At 38.8% G+C, this 16,777-nt stretch overlaps 1 protein-coding gene across 3 annotated transcripts in view; it reads left to right on the forward strand.

The window, feature by feature from the left end:
• LOC126866292 (putative aminopeptidase-2) overlaps positions 1 to 16,777 on the forward strand; it is a 75,383-nt gene that overhangs the window by 47,387 nt on the left and 11,219 nt on the right. For 2 of the 3 annotated variants that reach the window (XM_050619693.1, XM_050619700.1), the window contains exons 23-27: positions 207 to 365; positions 1,729 to 2,022; positions 2,221 to 2,404; positions 3,191 to 3,347; positions 12,576 to 12,835. In XM_050619693.1, the coding sequence (XP_050475650.1) occupies positions 207 to 365; positions 1,729 to 2,022; positions 2,221 to 2,404; positions 3,191 to 3,347; positions 12,576 to 12,835 (1,054 nt within the window). The remainder of the gene's footprint in view (positions 1 to 206; positions 366 to 1,728; positions 2,023 to 2,220; positions 2,405 to 3,190; positions 3,348 to 12,575; positions 12,836 to 16,777) is intronic. The other variant, XM_050619709.1, reaches the window with a different exon arrangement.

Raw genomic sequence — 16,777 nt, forward strand, 5'->3', positions numbered from 1 at the left:
ATGATCAATTATTTCAATAAGATTAACAATTGATAATTTACGTATTTTATACCCAATGAATTATATTTATTTATTTTCCCTAAAATCGAAACGATGTAATGCACATGAAGAATTTATTCAATTACTTCTATTTATATTTTCATGAAGAATCAGTTGTTACTTGTAATTAATTTCTCTAGTTTCCTAATATCCTTTCTTGATTTTAGTTGGTTGGCTGCGACTCAGTTTGAAGCAACTTATGCGAGACAGGCTTTCCCTTGTTTCGATGAACCAGCTTTCAAAGCAAAGTTTGTAATAAACATGGAAAGACCTAAGGATTATAAAGTGCTGAGTAATATGCCTAGAAATTCGCTAATTCCACTGACGTAAGTATGCACAGAAAAATATAAACATCATGATTGTTTAAAAAAAATAGAAGCAATAATGTACTTTAAGAAAAGCAAATATTAAGTCAAAGACATTTATATAGAATAATACCATTATGATTTATTAATACAAAAAGTTATAAAATTCTAATATTTTCGACAATGAAAAGTTATAAATTAGTTTCATTTTCATGCATCTACATTGTTATACATTTCTGTAAATCTATACTCTCCTATATTTTTTATGTAAATATGCATATGCTACGTCGCTAACTATGAATTACATAGCACCAAACAGTGCAATCTCTTAATACGCATTATGTTTTTTTTGTAATACTAACATAAAAACAGTTTTGGTAGTGTGAGATTGAATGAAAGTGTAGTGAATCTTAAAGCTATTTTCCTGTAAAATAACAGGAGATATGATGTAATAAAATATCACGTTCTCTTTTGTACGTTTTGATTAAACATTATACGTTAATATTATTAAGATCTACATTAAAAACTAACGTTGTCTTAACACAACATTTAATTTCCAATCTTTTTCAGTCAATTTACATTACCGAGTATTTCTTTAACAATGTAATTATAACAAGGAGTTCCAAGGATTTTTCCATATCTTTTTCATCGTTTTCTTCTTTCACTTACCGCTTACAATCATATGAAGTTTTGTAGAAATCGGTGCATTTATAATTGCACGTTATGATTTTTCTAAGTCATACAAATGTTGTTTATATACAACAGCTCATAGAAGTACATAAAATTTTATTAGCATTTATACGGCTATCCTAAATATATGGATGAAATTTAAACCAATCTAAAAATGTATATAGACGTTATGAGATATTTGCTGTAAACATATATTTAATAAAAAATTACAATCCATCATGAATAGCCTTAATATATGATAAGTATTATAATAATGAATAAGTGATAGTTTAGATATTTTTGTGGTTTTTGCGAAATACATATATACTTATACCAAATATCTTGTAATTTATAATAACAGATTCGTTTTAAACTTTCCCAATATAATTATCATAGTCGGGTTACATCACAATATTAATAAGAATGACCCATATAAAACGCATAAAAGGTGTTTACACGTGTCCTTTACTTGCGTGACCCACTGTATATCTCTGATTTGTAAATTAGCTCCTGTAAAGTATCTGCTATTCCAATACATTTTTTATATTTAGATGAAACAACCTGTATATTACTTCACGTTTCTAAATAATATTCGTTTAAGCAACACATTATTCTTGTATTTGGTCTTTGGGTTAATGGGTTAATAGATTTATATTTGTTATAACAGGAACATTTCACGAAAATGTAATATATACATTCTAACTTGTACTTTCAGTACATCAGATCGTGTTGTAGAAACTTTTAAAGAAACAGTCAGTATGTCAACATACCTGGTGGCATTTGTAGTCAGCGACTTTGATCCTATGGTAAATGCATATTTAAGCGTAAACATATGGGGTAGACCTAATATTGTTCAGAAAGACTATTTAGCGCAAATCGCAGCAAGGAGAATCCTTGATTACCTTCAGATGGAAACAAACCATGAATATACATTGCCAAAATTGGATTTAGTCGGAATTCCAGATTTCTCAATGGGTGCTATGGAAAATTGGGGCCTTGCTACGTTCAGGTAAATGGTATTGAGTTATTTTAAGAGAATCTATATCTAAATTAATCATTTATGAAGGGTTCATTTTGTTTAATTTCTAATTGATTCATAAATGAATATAAAGGAATTCATTCAATTCTTTGGTTTAGTGGGTATCAACTTGATCTTATTATCATTAGACTAGATACATTTATAGAAATGTGTAAATTACTTTCACAGAGAGTACGGACTCTTTTATGACAAGAAAGTAACATCAGCTAAACAGAGGGTCTATATAATTACTATAATTGCTCACGAGATCGCGCACATGATGTATGGAAATCTGGTCACCTGCGATTGGTGGGAACACTTATGGTTAAACGAGGGTTTCGCCGAATATATGCAATGGCGTCTTGCCGAAATGGTAAGCCTTTACTGAACATGTTAGATCCCTTTGACGGTAATAAACATTGGACATTCATACACGTTGCTATGAATGTTTCTGGTCTGTTGAATATTATGTGGTTTGGGGGTGTGTTATTTTTTTATACAAAGTGAGTTATAAATGTTTCAGGGGATGAATCTATACATTAAAATAAATAAAAAACGACATATGTAGTTTTCGAGTTATAGATGACAATTCACTCCCTGACGTATGGACATACATTTATACCGCATCCTGTATATAGCTAAACTGCCATTTTTCTTTGATAGTTATGCCAATATTCAACATATCAACGTGTTAAACTGTCTTATTTTAGGTTATACTTGCATTTGTAGGACCACGACGGTAAAATTTTTTGTTAAAAAGGTAGTCTTTCAGTTTATAATATGAAGCAACTATTTTTTTAACTATTATATTATGTTCTCTATTCATTTTATTGTACACGAAAGTATCTGTGCGTTTTTGGAAATCTTTGTCTCTATATCACTCACACTTCATGTCTCAGTTTGAGATTATCAAATCGAAACAAACGACAATATAACTTTAGCTGCTATTAGCGATTTAATTGCACTCTTTTTTCAATAGCCTTTATAATGGAACAAGCAACCAATATTTCTATACTAATTTCGGAGGCGATCTGTTCTACATTTTTTTTTGTACAATAAACCCGTAGATAAAATAAATAATTTAATTAAGATATATTTTTTAAACCAAAGATATGGCATGCTCTACTAAAAAATATAACAGTTACAAAATTCATTACAGTTCGAATCAGACTTTGGTTACAACGACTTATTTGTGGTTGATGAACTACAGCCAGCGATGGAAGAAGATGCCTTGCTGTCAACGCATCCCATGAATAATGCAGTTACTACACCTGACGAAATTGAAAAAATTTTTGACGCCATTACTTATGGAAAATGTAAGTAATTGTGAGATTTTTATAGTTTAGAACACGATGAATTGATATTTTTCAAATAACCCCAAGGAATTCTTAATCGATGCATATTGACCAGGCTCATCTGTTTTTATTATTTTGTTTTAATTAACTAACGCCTGAATATGATAAAAATAGGTAAGTTGAATTACTTACTAATGAAGATAAGCATGACATAGAGTTTTACTTTGGTAAGCAGTTTTGTATAGATCCCTCTAACAGTACTACGCAAAAGTCATGTAAACTGTACTTTTAAAATAAGCTTTTAAACAAGAAGAATTGAATAGCCTCGAAAAGAGCACAATTCGATGTCATTAGCTTTTTTGCACGCGAGTGAGGAAAGGACATATAAAGATGAATTATGATTCTTTAAGTAGATTTTTGCAGTTCACTTGTTTAAATCTCAAACATTTGAACAAATAATCCAAATCCGTGTTATATTAATTATAGTAAAATGTCTGTGAAAATAGTTTTATCTCAGTAGGATTAAAGTATTCTAAATTGCAACACCTAAAATTTAATTACTCATTGTCGTCACTGATACTTTCAAATTATACTGTTTACTTTTTTCATTGTTATATACTTGCAATTGTATTAACTTCTGTTAGCTCCAGCATCGTATATAAATTGAATTTAATTACTTCTAATAATTAATAATTAAATATGCAAATAATTAATACATTATCAACTAAAGATACAACATAAAAATTCTCATACTAAAATAAAATATAATTGGTTCTATATTTATGTACATTAGGATGAAAAATAATTTGTTAAATAGTTATTGAGGTAGGATCTTTATTTATTAGTTTATTTAAAATGGATTAAACAGGTGTTGGTTAAACAAGAAACGATGGTTATTTAACGTAAATTAAATACAATAATGTGCTCTATAATTAAGACAACTAAATAGTTAATTTACAATCCTCGTCACCCTGGTTCCAACGCTCTCTCTCACGCGGACCACACTCTCTCGACAACGCAATTCACACTCTTCGACTTCTCAACTCGCACTGACTGTTAATTTGTCCTTCTCCTTTAGCATCCCTTTGTCTTTTCTCATAATCCCACCACACACATATTCCGCAACCGTTCGTGGCCAGGATCATGTCACGTAAACTTGAGGCTTAGATGATAAAAACAAGAAGGTTGAGCCGTAACACAACTATTAACTTTCTTTTTTATCAATGTTTATTATGAATTCAATAATCACAATTGAATATATGACATGTATAAAGCACAGTCCAACAACTTTATATAGAACCTAGTTACACTGACGCGTATGTATAAACTAAGTACGCGACTGGTCTAAGGGTAAAAACTTGGTAAAAGATGTTGACTATTCTAGAGATAGAGAATAAGTAAGGTTTAGTGACGATGTTGTACCGGAGGAAAGTTAGTTATGGGCGTGTTTAAGGACACGAGATGAGCTGATTCGTTAAGAACAATTTTGGCTAGGAAAGTGAGGGCGATAGACATTGCTTTCGATTGGATCATAAAAAGGTTGGTGGACTAGGAAGGGTCGTAGCCATCCTCGAGAGAAAGTTGCTAACGGAAGATACCGAACGTGAGAAAAACCATGTTTCCCGTATCCTCCCGTGGTAAACAATAAATGTAAAGGACATTTGAAATAAAAGATGGTTGTTTGATCTAAAGGACCTTAGCTATGAAAATGCCAAGATTTATGGTGGGTCTCTAAGACTATTGAGGGTCTCCAGTAAGGATGTGTAGACATCTGGCTGCTATCTTGCCCCTCGGTGTGTGGTCTGGTCTCTGATGTGGATTGAGATTTGGTTGATGTTACAGTCACGTAGGCCTTTTTTCCGCGTAACTATTCAATTGAAGGACCGACGATACATTGATGGGCCTGCCGGCACTTAGGCTCGCGACATTGTTTATATTTCACCCGATATCTCTTAGGCCTTTCATCCACGATACTACATTTTTTTCTTTTTTTTTTTATTTGACTAGACTATTTACAATCAATTCTCATTGAGCATTATAAGTAAATTCTTTTGGCGTGGTACTGTAACTTGGATTATAATAGTTTATAGTATGTTTGATTCTAGTTGAATCTAATGCTTCAATCTAGAGGGTATTGTCTTTTTAGTCTCTGGATCTGATACGTCGTATCAAGTAGTTGGGTAACTAATGGGTTTTGGTGGTTGTTAACTCTTATATTATATCTGTTTCTGAACCTGTATATTTCTTCTTTAACTGTGGGTATCTTAACGTCTCGATGTATTTGTAGATGTTTATGTAAATAGGACATAGGTACGTGAGGATTAATGACGAGTTTACTCGTTGTTGTAACCGTCGAATATATTTATAACAATAAATTAATATACAGCCGTAAACGTAAGTCGTGAGTACGAAGTATAAATCGCAAAATAAAATCGCGGAAAAAATACTCGTAAATGCTCGTCGCGTAACTTGATAGACGCCCGTAAGATACTCAGTGATACTCTTGACGCTGTTAGATACTCGATATGTACTTGCTCGCGATCGTGTCCATTTATTTATACTGGTCGGGGGAGAGTCAGAAAATTCAAATTCGTCTTCATTCGAAGGTTGCATGTAGCGGCGACATTGTATTGCCCGGAGTTTATTTGTCGTTATGTTTCATGCGTCAAGGCTAAGTCAATGTCCTGAGGCAAAACAACAGCACGAGTCGCTCTTGACTCGCGTCGTCCTTTGACTCCTGTGCCGCTACATTACCCCTCTACCAGTGATAACGTTTTTATTATATTTACTTGAGCGTCGCTGTTTTTTTTTTTTAATTTTCATGATATATCCCGTGTCCGATAATTACGATGCCTAACCGAAGCCTGCCTGTAGCCAATCAGGAAAATGGACTCTTCGCCCTGACCGCGTAACGTTCCTATTGCTGGTGTTTCCTTCATTGTTTTGATTATTGATAATTGTGTCGCTTTCGTTGCGGGCGTTCGTCTGTTCTACCGGAATAAGCACGTCACGGGTTTCGACGGTTTTCGCTTCGAGGTCCTCTGGTACTACAAAGGCTGGCTTTAAGGGGGTATTCTAGTCTAGAGGCACGAATTTCGGGCGGTTTTTGAAGCTCTGTACAAACGAAACAAAAAATATTTTTTCTATCCTTCTTTTTAGCATTTGTTTATTGATATTTTAAGATTACGTAAAAAATTCAAAACTCAAAATTCACAAAGTTATAAGCTGGCAAAGTAAGTGGTGCTAAAAAAAAAATGGTGTCCTGGCGTGTATAATTTCAACCCTTTTGGTCATCTGAAACAATAACGCCGAACGGATTCTTAATTAGTATAGATGCGGCTATAGCACGAATCTTGGAAAAGTCAAAACAATATTTTTTCACAAAATGGCGGCCGTTTGAAGGAAAGTTTCTTGTTTCGCATGTTTTCTTAACAATTCCGAATGTTTACAAAATAGCAAAATTAAAAATTTTGATTTGAGCGTGGTTCCGGCGATAGAGGAATGTATAAAAAATATTCATACCAAATTTCAAATAAATCAGTTCATTAGAACGTAAGATATCGTGCACGCCAACTCGAAAACGTAGTTTCGAGAAAAACGCGTTTAAAGTTTTGAGACAAGTTTACTCGGACAACGTCTACCGTCTACTGTTCATTTGTTCTGGTCGGACCGGAGCAGATGCTGCGTCACAAAAATGGCCGTAACTCATAAATGATTGAAATTTTGAAAAATCCTTTTAAGGACATATTCTTGAATGTCTAAACTTTGGAAATATGAAAAAAAAATGTTTCGATTTTTTCAAATTTCTAGACTAGAATACCCCCTTAACCGGTCTACGTAAACCGTTACGCCGCGATTGTTCACTGTAATTGTATATGTTTTTGCGCCTCTTCGCGTTACTTTAAACGGCCCGTCGTAAGGCGGCTGTAGAGGGTCTCTAATCGCGCCATATCGTAAGAATACGTACGGCAAAGATTCCAACTCGCGGAAAATGAATATTTTCTTTTCGCCGTGTTGTGTAACAGGCTATGGCCTGACTCTCTCCATCCGTTCTTTTAGCAGGTTCACAAATTCAGAGTTGGCCCGCTGATTGATTGGTAAAAAGAACTCCGCCGGCAATCGTATGCCGGTGCCGTAGATCATTTCGGCTGCCGTTGCGTTTAGGGCCTCCTTTATCGCGCATCTAATGCCTAATAGTACGATTGGTAGAATTTCGACCCAGTTGCTCGTGTCGTGGCACTTGATTGCTGCTTTAAGCTGTCTATGTAAGCGCTCTACCATCCCATTAGACGCGGGATGATAGACCGACGTGCGTAGATGGGTGACGCCAAGCAACCGGCATAACTCTTTGAACAGACGTGATTCGAATCGGCGTCCCTGGTTGGTTGTTATTTTTACGGGAACGCCGGGGCAATCTTTGTTTATAGACGGCCAGACAAAGCGTGTCGTCACCAGTTTTTGCGTGGCTCGTATCCCCGGATGGAAAAGTTCGTATAACGACTGAAATACGTTGCGTCGTAACGGTCTCGGTACGAACGGCCGCAAGGTTCCGATCGAAATGTCGCAAAATATTTCCACGTCGGAAAATCGAATTTTCTCAAGCCGCAGCGCGCGAGAGTCGGAGTTGAGGATTTGGCATAGTTCATTGTCGCTTTCTTACGTTGCTGCTAACGTTCGGTGACCTACTTAGTTTTCGACTGTCTCGATACGGGTTCCGCAGGGAGGATTCGCTTTTGCGAGTCTATGGGGGCTGGCAAACCCATGTTCCCGCAGCCAGGGAGGACCGTCGGGACAAGCGTCCCGCTTACGTGAGTCCTCTATGTACACCGCAAGGAAGGTTGCTGTGGTGTAAGACTAAGTCTTCCCCACGAAGCCTTGGGTAGTAGCGCACCCACGATCCTGAAGCCAAGGGTGAGACCGTCGGGAGAGCCGCCGAGGTACATTTCCTCAACTCCCGCTTTCGTGAGTCTCATCTGGGTCTGACTGCACGGTTAGCAGGTAAGCCGTGCAGCAGAGACGTGGCGGTACATCCACAGGCGCGGTCCCACCGTTGACAATGAACGGTACCACGGGCGGTCGAGTGTTAGCCTAGAGGGCGTAGCGAACCCTCGGCTCGGCCAATTATGGGTATGGACTCGTGGTGGCAGTGGTTGTGGCCAAATGCTGGCAAGAGGGCCGATTTAAGGGGGACATGGTTCCTCCGAATGGCCTTCGGCGGGTGAGCAGCGTCCCACCTGCTCCGGATACCGTCCCGAGAAGACGGAAGGGCTTGGAAAGCGCCCCGTTCGACCTAAGACGAGTGAGCCTCCTGCGGGCCTAACTATTTGAGGTAACCCGGTACTCGGTACCGTGTGCGCTGGTTGGGCGTATCCCAACTCCGATGGCTTCTAGGGTTGCCCGGGTGCTGTATGGATTCTATATCTGAGGAAAGCATCCGACACCAGAAACCACACTACATGTCTCGATACGGGATAGCATGTCAGCTACCTCGTTTTCTACGCCTTTTACGTACCGGATGCCGGTTGTAAACTGTGCTATATAGTCTAGGTAGCGAAATTGTCGCGGCGAACATTTTTCCAGTTTTTGACGAAACGCGTAAATGAAGGGTTTGTGGCTGGTATAGATTATGAAGTCTCTACCCTCAACAGCGTGTCGAAAGCGTTTTACAGCGTTGTACATCGCGAGCAGTTCGCGATCGTGGGCACTATACTTTTGTTGCGCGGATGTTAGGGATTTTGTAGCAGGCCCTAGCGGCTGCCATTTGTCATTCGCGCGTTGTTGTAAAAAGACTCCTACTATGTAGTCGAGCGTGTCTACCGTAAGGCTGACGGGCGCACCTGGTGTTGGATGCGCTAGCATCGTGGCGTCCGTGAGGGCACGTTTAGATTCTTCGAAGTTGTTTTCCGCGTGTTTGGACCATTCAATGGGCGCGTTGCCCTTTTTCGCGTCTTTTAACAGGTCGTTAAGAGGTTGCAAAACTTTTGCGGCCCTCGATATGAAACGTCGGTAGAAGTTAATCATACCGAGGTACCTGCGTAATTGTCTTACGTTCGCGAGCTTCGGGATATTGATGATCGCTTCGACACGTTCAGTCCGCGGTTTGATTCCATCGGCGTTCACGGTGTATCCGAGGAATGTGATTTCGCGCGCGTCGAATTCAATTAATGACTACTCCGCAATTATTGAGGCGGTTGAATAATGTTCGCAGATGAGGAAATCGTCAATGTACGCGTGTTGTCGCAATGTTGCGAGAACGGTGTTGTAATTGCCGTTTTTCCACGTTTTCTGGCGCAATTGGAATTTGGTGGTAAGCGAACGAGATCAATTTTTGAGAATATGCGCTCACCATGTAGATGGTGGGCGAAGTCCTCTATGTGTGTGGTGTGTACCTATCAAGTATCGTGCGAGCGTTTAGCACACGATAGTCGCATGGTCGCAGGTGTCTGTCCTTTTTCGGTACAACGTGCAGAGATGATGTCCATGGACTTTTCGATGGTCGCATCGCGCCTTGCTCAATCATGAGTTCAAATTCCGCTTTCACCTGCTTGAGCCGATCCGGTGCGAGGCGGCGGGGTTTGTTGTAAACTGGCGGGCCTGACGTGGTTTCGATGTGATGTACTACACAGTGTCGAGTCTTTTCTTTCCCGTAAACCGGCGGACGAGTGAGGCCGGGAAATTCCGCCAGTAGTTGGTAATACGCTGAATCAGCGCAGATGGTTTTTATAGATGGAACGTTGTCCGTGGCCGCGTAACCCTTCGAAGATAACTGGGTCGTCGTATCGAGAAGTCTTTTCTTACATAGGTTCATGAGCAACGCGTAGTGACTTAGAAAATCCATACCAATAATAGGTGTTTGGACGTCGGCCACAGTAAAATGCCACTTAAAGACACGCCGCAGGGACAAGTTAAGATGGATCGCGACGGTCCCGTAAGTTGCGATTCGTGTCCCGTTAGCCGCAAGTAACTCGTACTCGCTTTTTTTTGAAGGTCCGCGGATTTTGCTGCGCGGGTAGACACAAATGTCGGTGATGGTGTCTACCAGATACGAAATGCGCGCGTTTTTATCGAATACGAAATTGCGGCGGGATATCATGCGTTCGTTGTTCGCCGCGTTTAAGGACGGCTGGCCCCGTGTCCCGAATTCCAATTGCATGGTAAGTTACATCTTATCGCGCGTTCTCGAAACGTGGCGTGGTAAGAACATAACCCATCTTACCGCGGCGGGTCTCGAGATCTCGAACGACGGCGGTATCTCGTACGAGAACGTGCTCGTGGTTGCGGTTGTCGACGCTTATCCATGCACAACGCGATCTGTGCTGACCGCGACAACCTGTCCTGGGTCCGGCCCCGCAGGGAGGACTTGTTTATGTAAGTCTACGGGGGTTGGCAAACCCACGTTCCCGCAACCAGGGAGGACCGTCGGGACAAGCGTCCTGCTTACGTGAGTCCTCTATGTACACAGCAGGGAAGGTCGTCGGAATGTAAGGTGTTTAAGTACGGTTACACTCTCTCTACGTGGCCTTGAGTAGTAGCGCAGTCACGATCCCGATGCCAAGGATGATACTGTCGAGATAAGATTCCGGGTACTTTGTACCTTGAGGACCCCGCTTACGTGAGTCCCATCTGGAACTGCCGAGCACGGTTAGCATCTTAAGGTCGCGATGTGTTGTTTCTTTGGTAACATACCAAGGTGCATCTATTAAGGATCTTAGAGTTTTTGTTTGGAATCGTTGGAGAATTTCTATGTTGAAAATACTCGCTGTTCCCCATAGTTGGATCCCATAGGTCCAAATAGGTTTTAATATGGCTTTATATAGCATTATTTTACTCTGCATGTTTAAGTTGGAGCGTCTGTCAATGAGCCAGTAGAATTTTTTTAGTTTTGTGTTCAGTTCTTTATATTTATCTACGATGTGCCGTTTCCATGTCATTCTTCTATCTACAATCGTGCCCAGATATCTGACTGTATCTGGAACTGGACTGTTTGGAAGTGGAATATTATTTATGGTCACCTGTGGGCAGGATTGTTTTCGCAGCATGAAAGTTATATGACTGGATTTATTTTCATTTATTTTGAAACGCCATTTGTGGGACCACTTTTCCATAGAGTCAAAACCTCACTGGAGAGTTGAGGAGGCAACTTTCGGGTCTGAATAGGATGCTAATAAAGCTGTATCATCAACAAATGTCGCTGTGGTTATCTCTGTTAAATTTTGGTAAATCGGCAGTGTAGATGGTGAACAGCGAAGGTCCGAGGACACTGGCTTGGGGTATGCCAGCTTCTATTGGGGATGTTGCGGTTATAGCTTCTAAGTATTTAATCATGAACAGCTTATTGGTTAGATATGATTTTAAGATAGAGTAGTAGGTGTGTGGTAGTATTTTCTTTAGTTTAAACAAGAGTCCTTCAGAGCAATATTTGATTGAAGAGCTATATTTTTTCTTTTCTAAATCTTCGCTGATTTTATGAGTTAGACGATGAATTTGCTCAATCGTCGAATATTGCTTCCGAAAACCGAATTGATGATCTGGCATTGTTTTCAAATCCTCTAAGAGTGGAAGGAGTCGTTTCGTTAGCATTTTCTCGAATAGTTTCTACAAAGTGGATAGAAGACTAATTGGACGATAAGAGCTAGTTTCGTGTATTGGTTTCCCAGGTTTAGGAATAAGAGTAATTAATGATATTTTCCAAGACTTAGTATTCAAGGCGAAGAATTGCATTAAAAATGGAGGTAACGAGAGCAATCCCTTTTATGGGAAGCTCCTTAATAGCTTCGATACTTATCTCATCATGTCCCGATGCTTTCCTGAGATTTAGATGACGGATTAATTCTATAACTTCCAGAGTTGAGAAAGGTTCATTAGGAGGAGACATCTGGTAGGGAGAGTGCAAGTATTCCATTATTTCGGCGGTAGTAGTGGAGGAAAATGGTTTGAAGACATTAGTTAGGTGATTTGCAAACAAGTTGGCTTTTTGTATAGGGCTACGCGCCCATCCACCTTGCGCACAGCAAATACGATACTACATTGATAACAATTCATTAATTTTGCTTTGTCCAGAAAATAAATATTTTATCGTTGAATCTCCTTCTGTAAATAAAAATGTATTCATTGCTTAATATAATATCTGCCGAACATTGTCTGCAACCATTACTAATTATCTTTTATTACAATAAAATTCAATTATATTTACTTCAACCGTGTTCCTAAGAATTAACATTTTACTATTAAAAGTAAATATTTTTATAGCGGCTAGTGTCATACGAATGATACAAAAGTCACTGAAACCAGAAACCTTCAAAGAAGCTATGTACCTGTATTTGGACCGACATAAATACCGTACTGCAACTCCAAACGATCTTTGGAAAGCTTTCGATGATGCGATGATGAAAACAAACGATTTAAACCCCTGGTTGAATATGTCAAATTTCATGTCTGGTTGGACTAATACAAGAGGATATCCGGTTGTCTCTGCGAAGTCAGAAGAACATGCTATAATATTGTCTCAGGTATACATTAAGGTCCAGTACAATGGAACTTCATAATATAAACTCCATTTGCATAACGAAATTTTAGTAATGCCTGATTAACTGAACTTTAGTGAAGCTCCTATAAGTATATTATCTGAACTATTGCTGAGCGTCAATCCGCTTCTATGAACGAAAATGTAAACGGTAGGAGCACGCATTATGTTACACACTTCTATACTTCGCAGTCGATACAAGTTGGGTAATTATTTACAGAAGAGTACTGCCTGCCGATTTCGATGATCTTGAAATATGTTGTTAGGAACATGATTCTAAACAGGGTGAAGAAATTTAAGGCAGCCGAATTAAGACGAAAATCAAGAATAAAAAGATTGTGCTTTTAGCTTTGTTTTTTAGTTACTGATAATGTTTTTAAAAGTTACACTTCAGATATTGTGGCTGTCCCTAACTAATATCAAAAAAATTATACAAGGAAATGACAGCATCAGTCACGTAGGAGACACAAGAAATCACGAAATTGACATATCACCGGTGATCTTGCGTTATAGTTCGAACGTTTCACAAGTAAGGTAAAAAATTTGGACTTTAGATATGATAGTAAAATTTTATTGTACGAATTCAACAGAGTAACGATTCAGAGTGTTATAACAAAAAGGTGTTGGGTGCTGATTTGCGAAGGTTCTTATACTAAGGTTTGGTCTCTCTAGGGGGGGGGGGGGGGGGGGGGGTTATCGTCGGGTTATTATCGTTTTAATCTTTTTTATTTAATTTCAACGCAAGTGATTTGAGCGTGTAGTGTGTCACGTAAAATAAAAAAAAAGGAAATCTCCGATGAAAAGAAAAATAAAATATAGAAAAATAAGAAGAGAATTTATTTTTGAACACTTGGTTTATACTAATTACGATTTGCTTCTGAACTCCAGCCGTGACTTTTCAAGACTGAAGCTCTTACAATTTGACTTTCGATCGGATCTGTTTCTTTTCTCTTTGTCACTCCTCAATATCCCCACTATCCACGCGTTTGTTAGGCGTCTACGACCGTTGCCACGCATGCCTTCTTCTATAACATTCGGCGGAAGGACTGTTGGGATACCCATGGCTCATTAGGCACTTCGGCGATATACATTGTCGCCGAGTGCCGCCACATCTTTATCTCCATCATCAGTCCATCGGATTTTAACTACATTGAACATTTACTGTAATATAAAATGCCTAGAATGCCATTTTCGTTACGACTTTTCTGTGAACAGTCTCGACACTTAAAATGCTACTCTAAACTGACACTTAAATGCCACTTTTCAATGACACTCGAGGACCGGATGATGTATGAATTCAAAAACAATTTACTTTCCTACGATTTGTACGAGATATGCTACTGCCCATTTATCGTTCGATTTAAGGATATCTGCGCACCCCACTGATCAGGTTGACCTACTTTCATTCGCGTAAGAAAATTTGCTAGCGCACAGGGATATTTCGATTGATTTTTAATTGCCAGTAACTAAAAGCCGGATACGCAATTTTTGTATTCTTGATTTTTATTTTAGCTTCAAGAATCAGCCCTTAAAATTTTTACACCTGTAGCCGAACATCCTGTATATTATAAGGAGAGTTGTTTAGAATTATCCCCGTATCTCAAGGACATCAAAATCGGTGGGGAGTATTCACCTGTAAATAATTATTGAAGTTTGCAACATTATTATGTATTTAAGACCAAGTGTTTCTTGGAATCTTCTTATATAAACATGAACTCCTATTCTAATAATGGCAGAGAAACATAGGCGGGCTTTTGTTATATGAACGACCTGGTTATATAAATCAATTTGTCCCTCAGCAAGTTATACAAACGGAGTTGTACTTTATCAGAAAACTTTTCATAAATATCAAGGCATTTCAAATCTTAAGTAAATTTCCGCTACTGGTACTTCTTATTCGTTAACATCTTTTTCTGCTCCTCTTCTTTTTCTACTCTCGCAATTATCATCTCCTTCTCTTTTTCTATCGCTTTCGCCCGCTCTAATTTACAAGCTACCTTTAGATCCTTATTTACAAATTTCCCTATTTCTTCTTTTATTTCTTTGTTATCTCTTTCATCTATATTTATTTTTTTTATTATGTTGCTCTCTCTTTCCCTACTGTTTTGTATTTCTATCACTCTCCCCATATCTTTTATTTTTACTTATTCTGCTCTATTTCTTGCTTCTCCCTGTATTCTTTTTCCTATATTTTTTATTATCTTAGAATCTACATCTTCCTTTTCTTCTTCTAATATTCTTAGCATTATTTCTACTGCCTTTTCCAAGGAACCAATTCTTCCATGTAATTGTCCTTTTCCCAGGTATCTTCTCTTTATTTCAGTTACCTTTCTATTTCCTCTCTCTACTTTCTCTCCATTTCTCTCATCTTTCTCATCTCTTTTCTCATTTCCACTAATACTAACGTGATCTCTTTTTCTTTTGTTCCTTCATCCCTCTCACATTCCTTTCCTTTTGCTCCCACACTTTTTTCTCCTTGATCTCCTAATATATTCTCTCCTCTCTGCCTTCATCCCGTCTATCTTCGTTAAATATTCCTCAATTCCCCTCTTTTCTACCGTTATTTTCTGTTCTATTCTGACCAGATTTTTCTCTTTACCGTTCCCTCCTTATCAACCTCCTGTTCTCTTCCTACGGCCATCTGATCCCTTTTTACCAACCTTGTGTCCCTTCTCTTCCTGCCATTTCTCTATATCTTCACCTTTTTTCACACCTAACCTTCCTCCTTTTTTTTTTTATTTATTTGTTGAAATTACAATCAATTCTCGCGTTGAGAATTTTCAGTAATTTTTCTGGCGTGGCGCAGTGACATGGCTGTTTATTTACAATAAGTTAATACTTATTATAGATAGGTATAATTTATAAGTATTATAAGTAAGTGCGTATGCTTAATTTGGATAATTAAATGAATCTAACGTTTAGGTCAAGCGGGTAGTGCCTCTTCAGCCTGCGAATCTGGTCCGTCGTATCGAGTAGTCCAGTGATTAGGGGGTTTCGGTGTTTGTTGATTCTTTTGCTGTATCTGTCGCTATATTTTGCTATTTCCTCTTTGACGGTGGGTATCTTGAGGTCGCGGTGTATTGTTTCATTGGTTACATACCAAGGTGCGTCAATTAGGGATCTTAGCGTTTTCGATTGAAAGCGTTGGAGTATTTCGATGTTGGAGTTACTTGCTGTTCCCCATAGTTGGATTCCGTAGGTCCAGACAGGTTTTATTACGGTCTTGTAGAGGGTAATTTTATTCTGTATATTTAGTTTGGAGCGTCGGCCCGTGAGCCAATAGAGTTTTTTTAGTTTGTCCTTTAGTTGCTTCCTTTTATCTGAGATGTGTGTCTTCCACGTTAGTCTCCGGTCCAGGGTCATGCCCAGGTATCGGACTGTGTCCCTGCTAGGAACTGTTGCATTGTTGATGGTGACCTGGGGGCAGGTTTGTTTTCGGAGCGTGAAGGTTACATGTGAGGATTTCTTTTCGTTGACTTTGAAGCCCCATTTGTGAAACCACTTTTCCATGGAGTCGAGACTTCGCTGGAGAGTGGATGAGGCTATTACCGGGTCTGCGTGGGAAGCTAATAGCGCTGTGTCGTCTGCAAATGTCGCTATTGTTATATCGTTTGATATAGGTAGGTCGGCAGTGTAGATGGAGTACAGTAGGGGTCCGAGGACACTACCTTGGGATATGCCGGATTCTATTGGGAATGTTGCGGAAGTGGCGTCTAGGTATTTAACCATGAATTGTCTATTGGTTAGGTAAGATTTTAGGATGGAGTAGTAGGGGTGGGGTAGGATCTTTTTAAGTTTGTATAGTAGCCCTTCATGCCATACTTTATCGAATGCCTGTTGGATGTCTAGGAAAACCGCTGAGCAATATTTTTTCTTTTCGAGTGTTTGGCTGATCGTATGAGTTAAGCGGTGGATTTGCTCTACTGTA

Source organism: Bombus huntii, chromosome 1 (genome assembly GCF_024542735.1).
Source record: "Bombus huntii isolate Logan2020A chromosome 1, iyBomHunt1.1, whole genome shotgun sequence".
In the NCBI taxonomy this organism is placed as follows: domain Eukaryota; kingdom Metazoa; phylum Arthropoda; class Insecta; order Hymenoptera; family Apidae; genus Bombus; species Bombus huntii.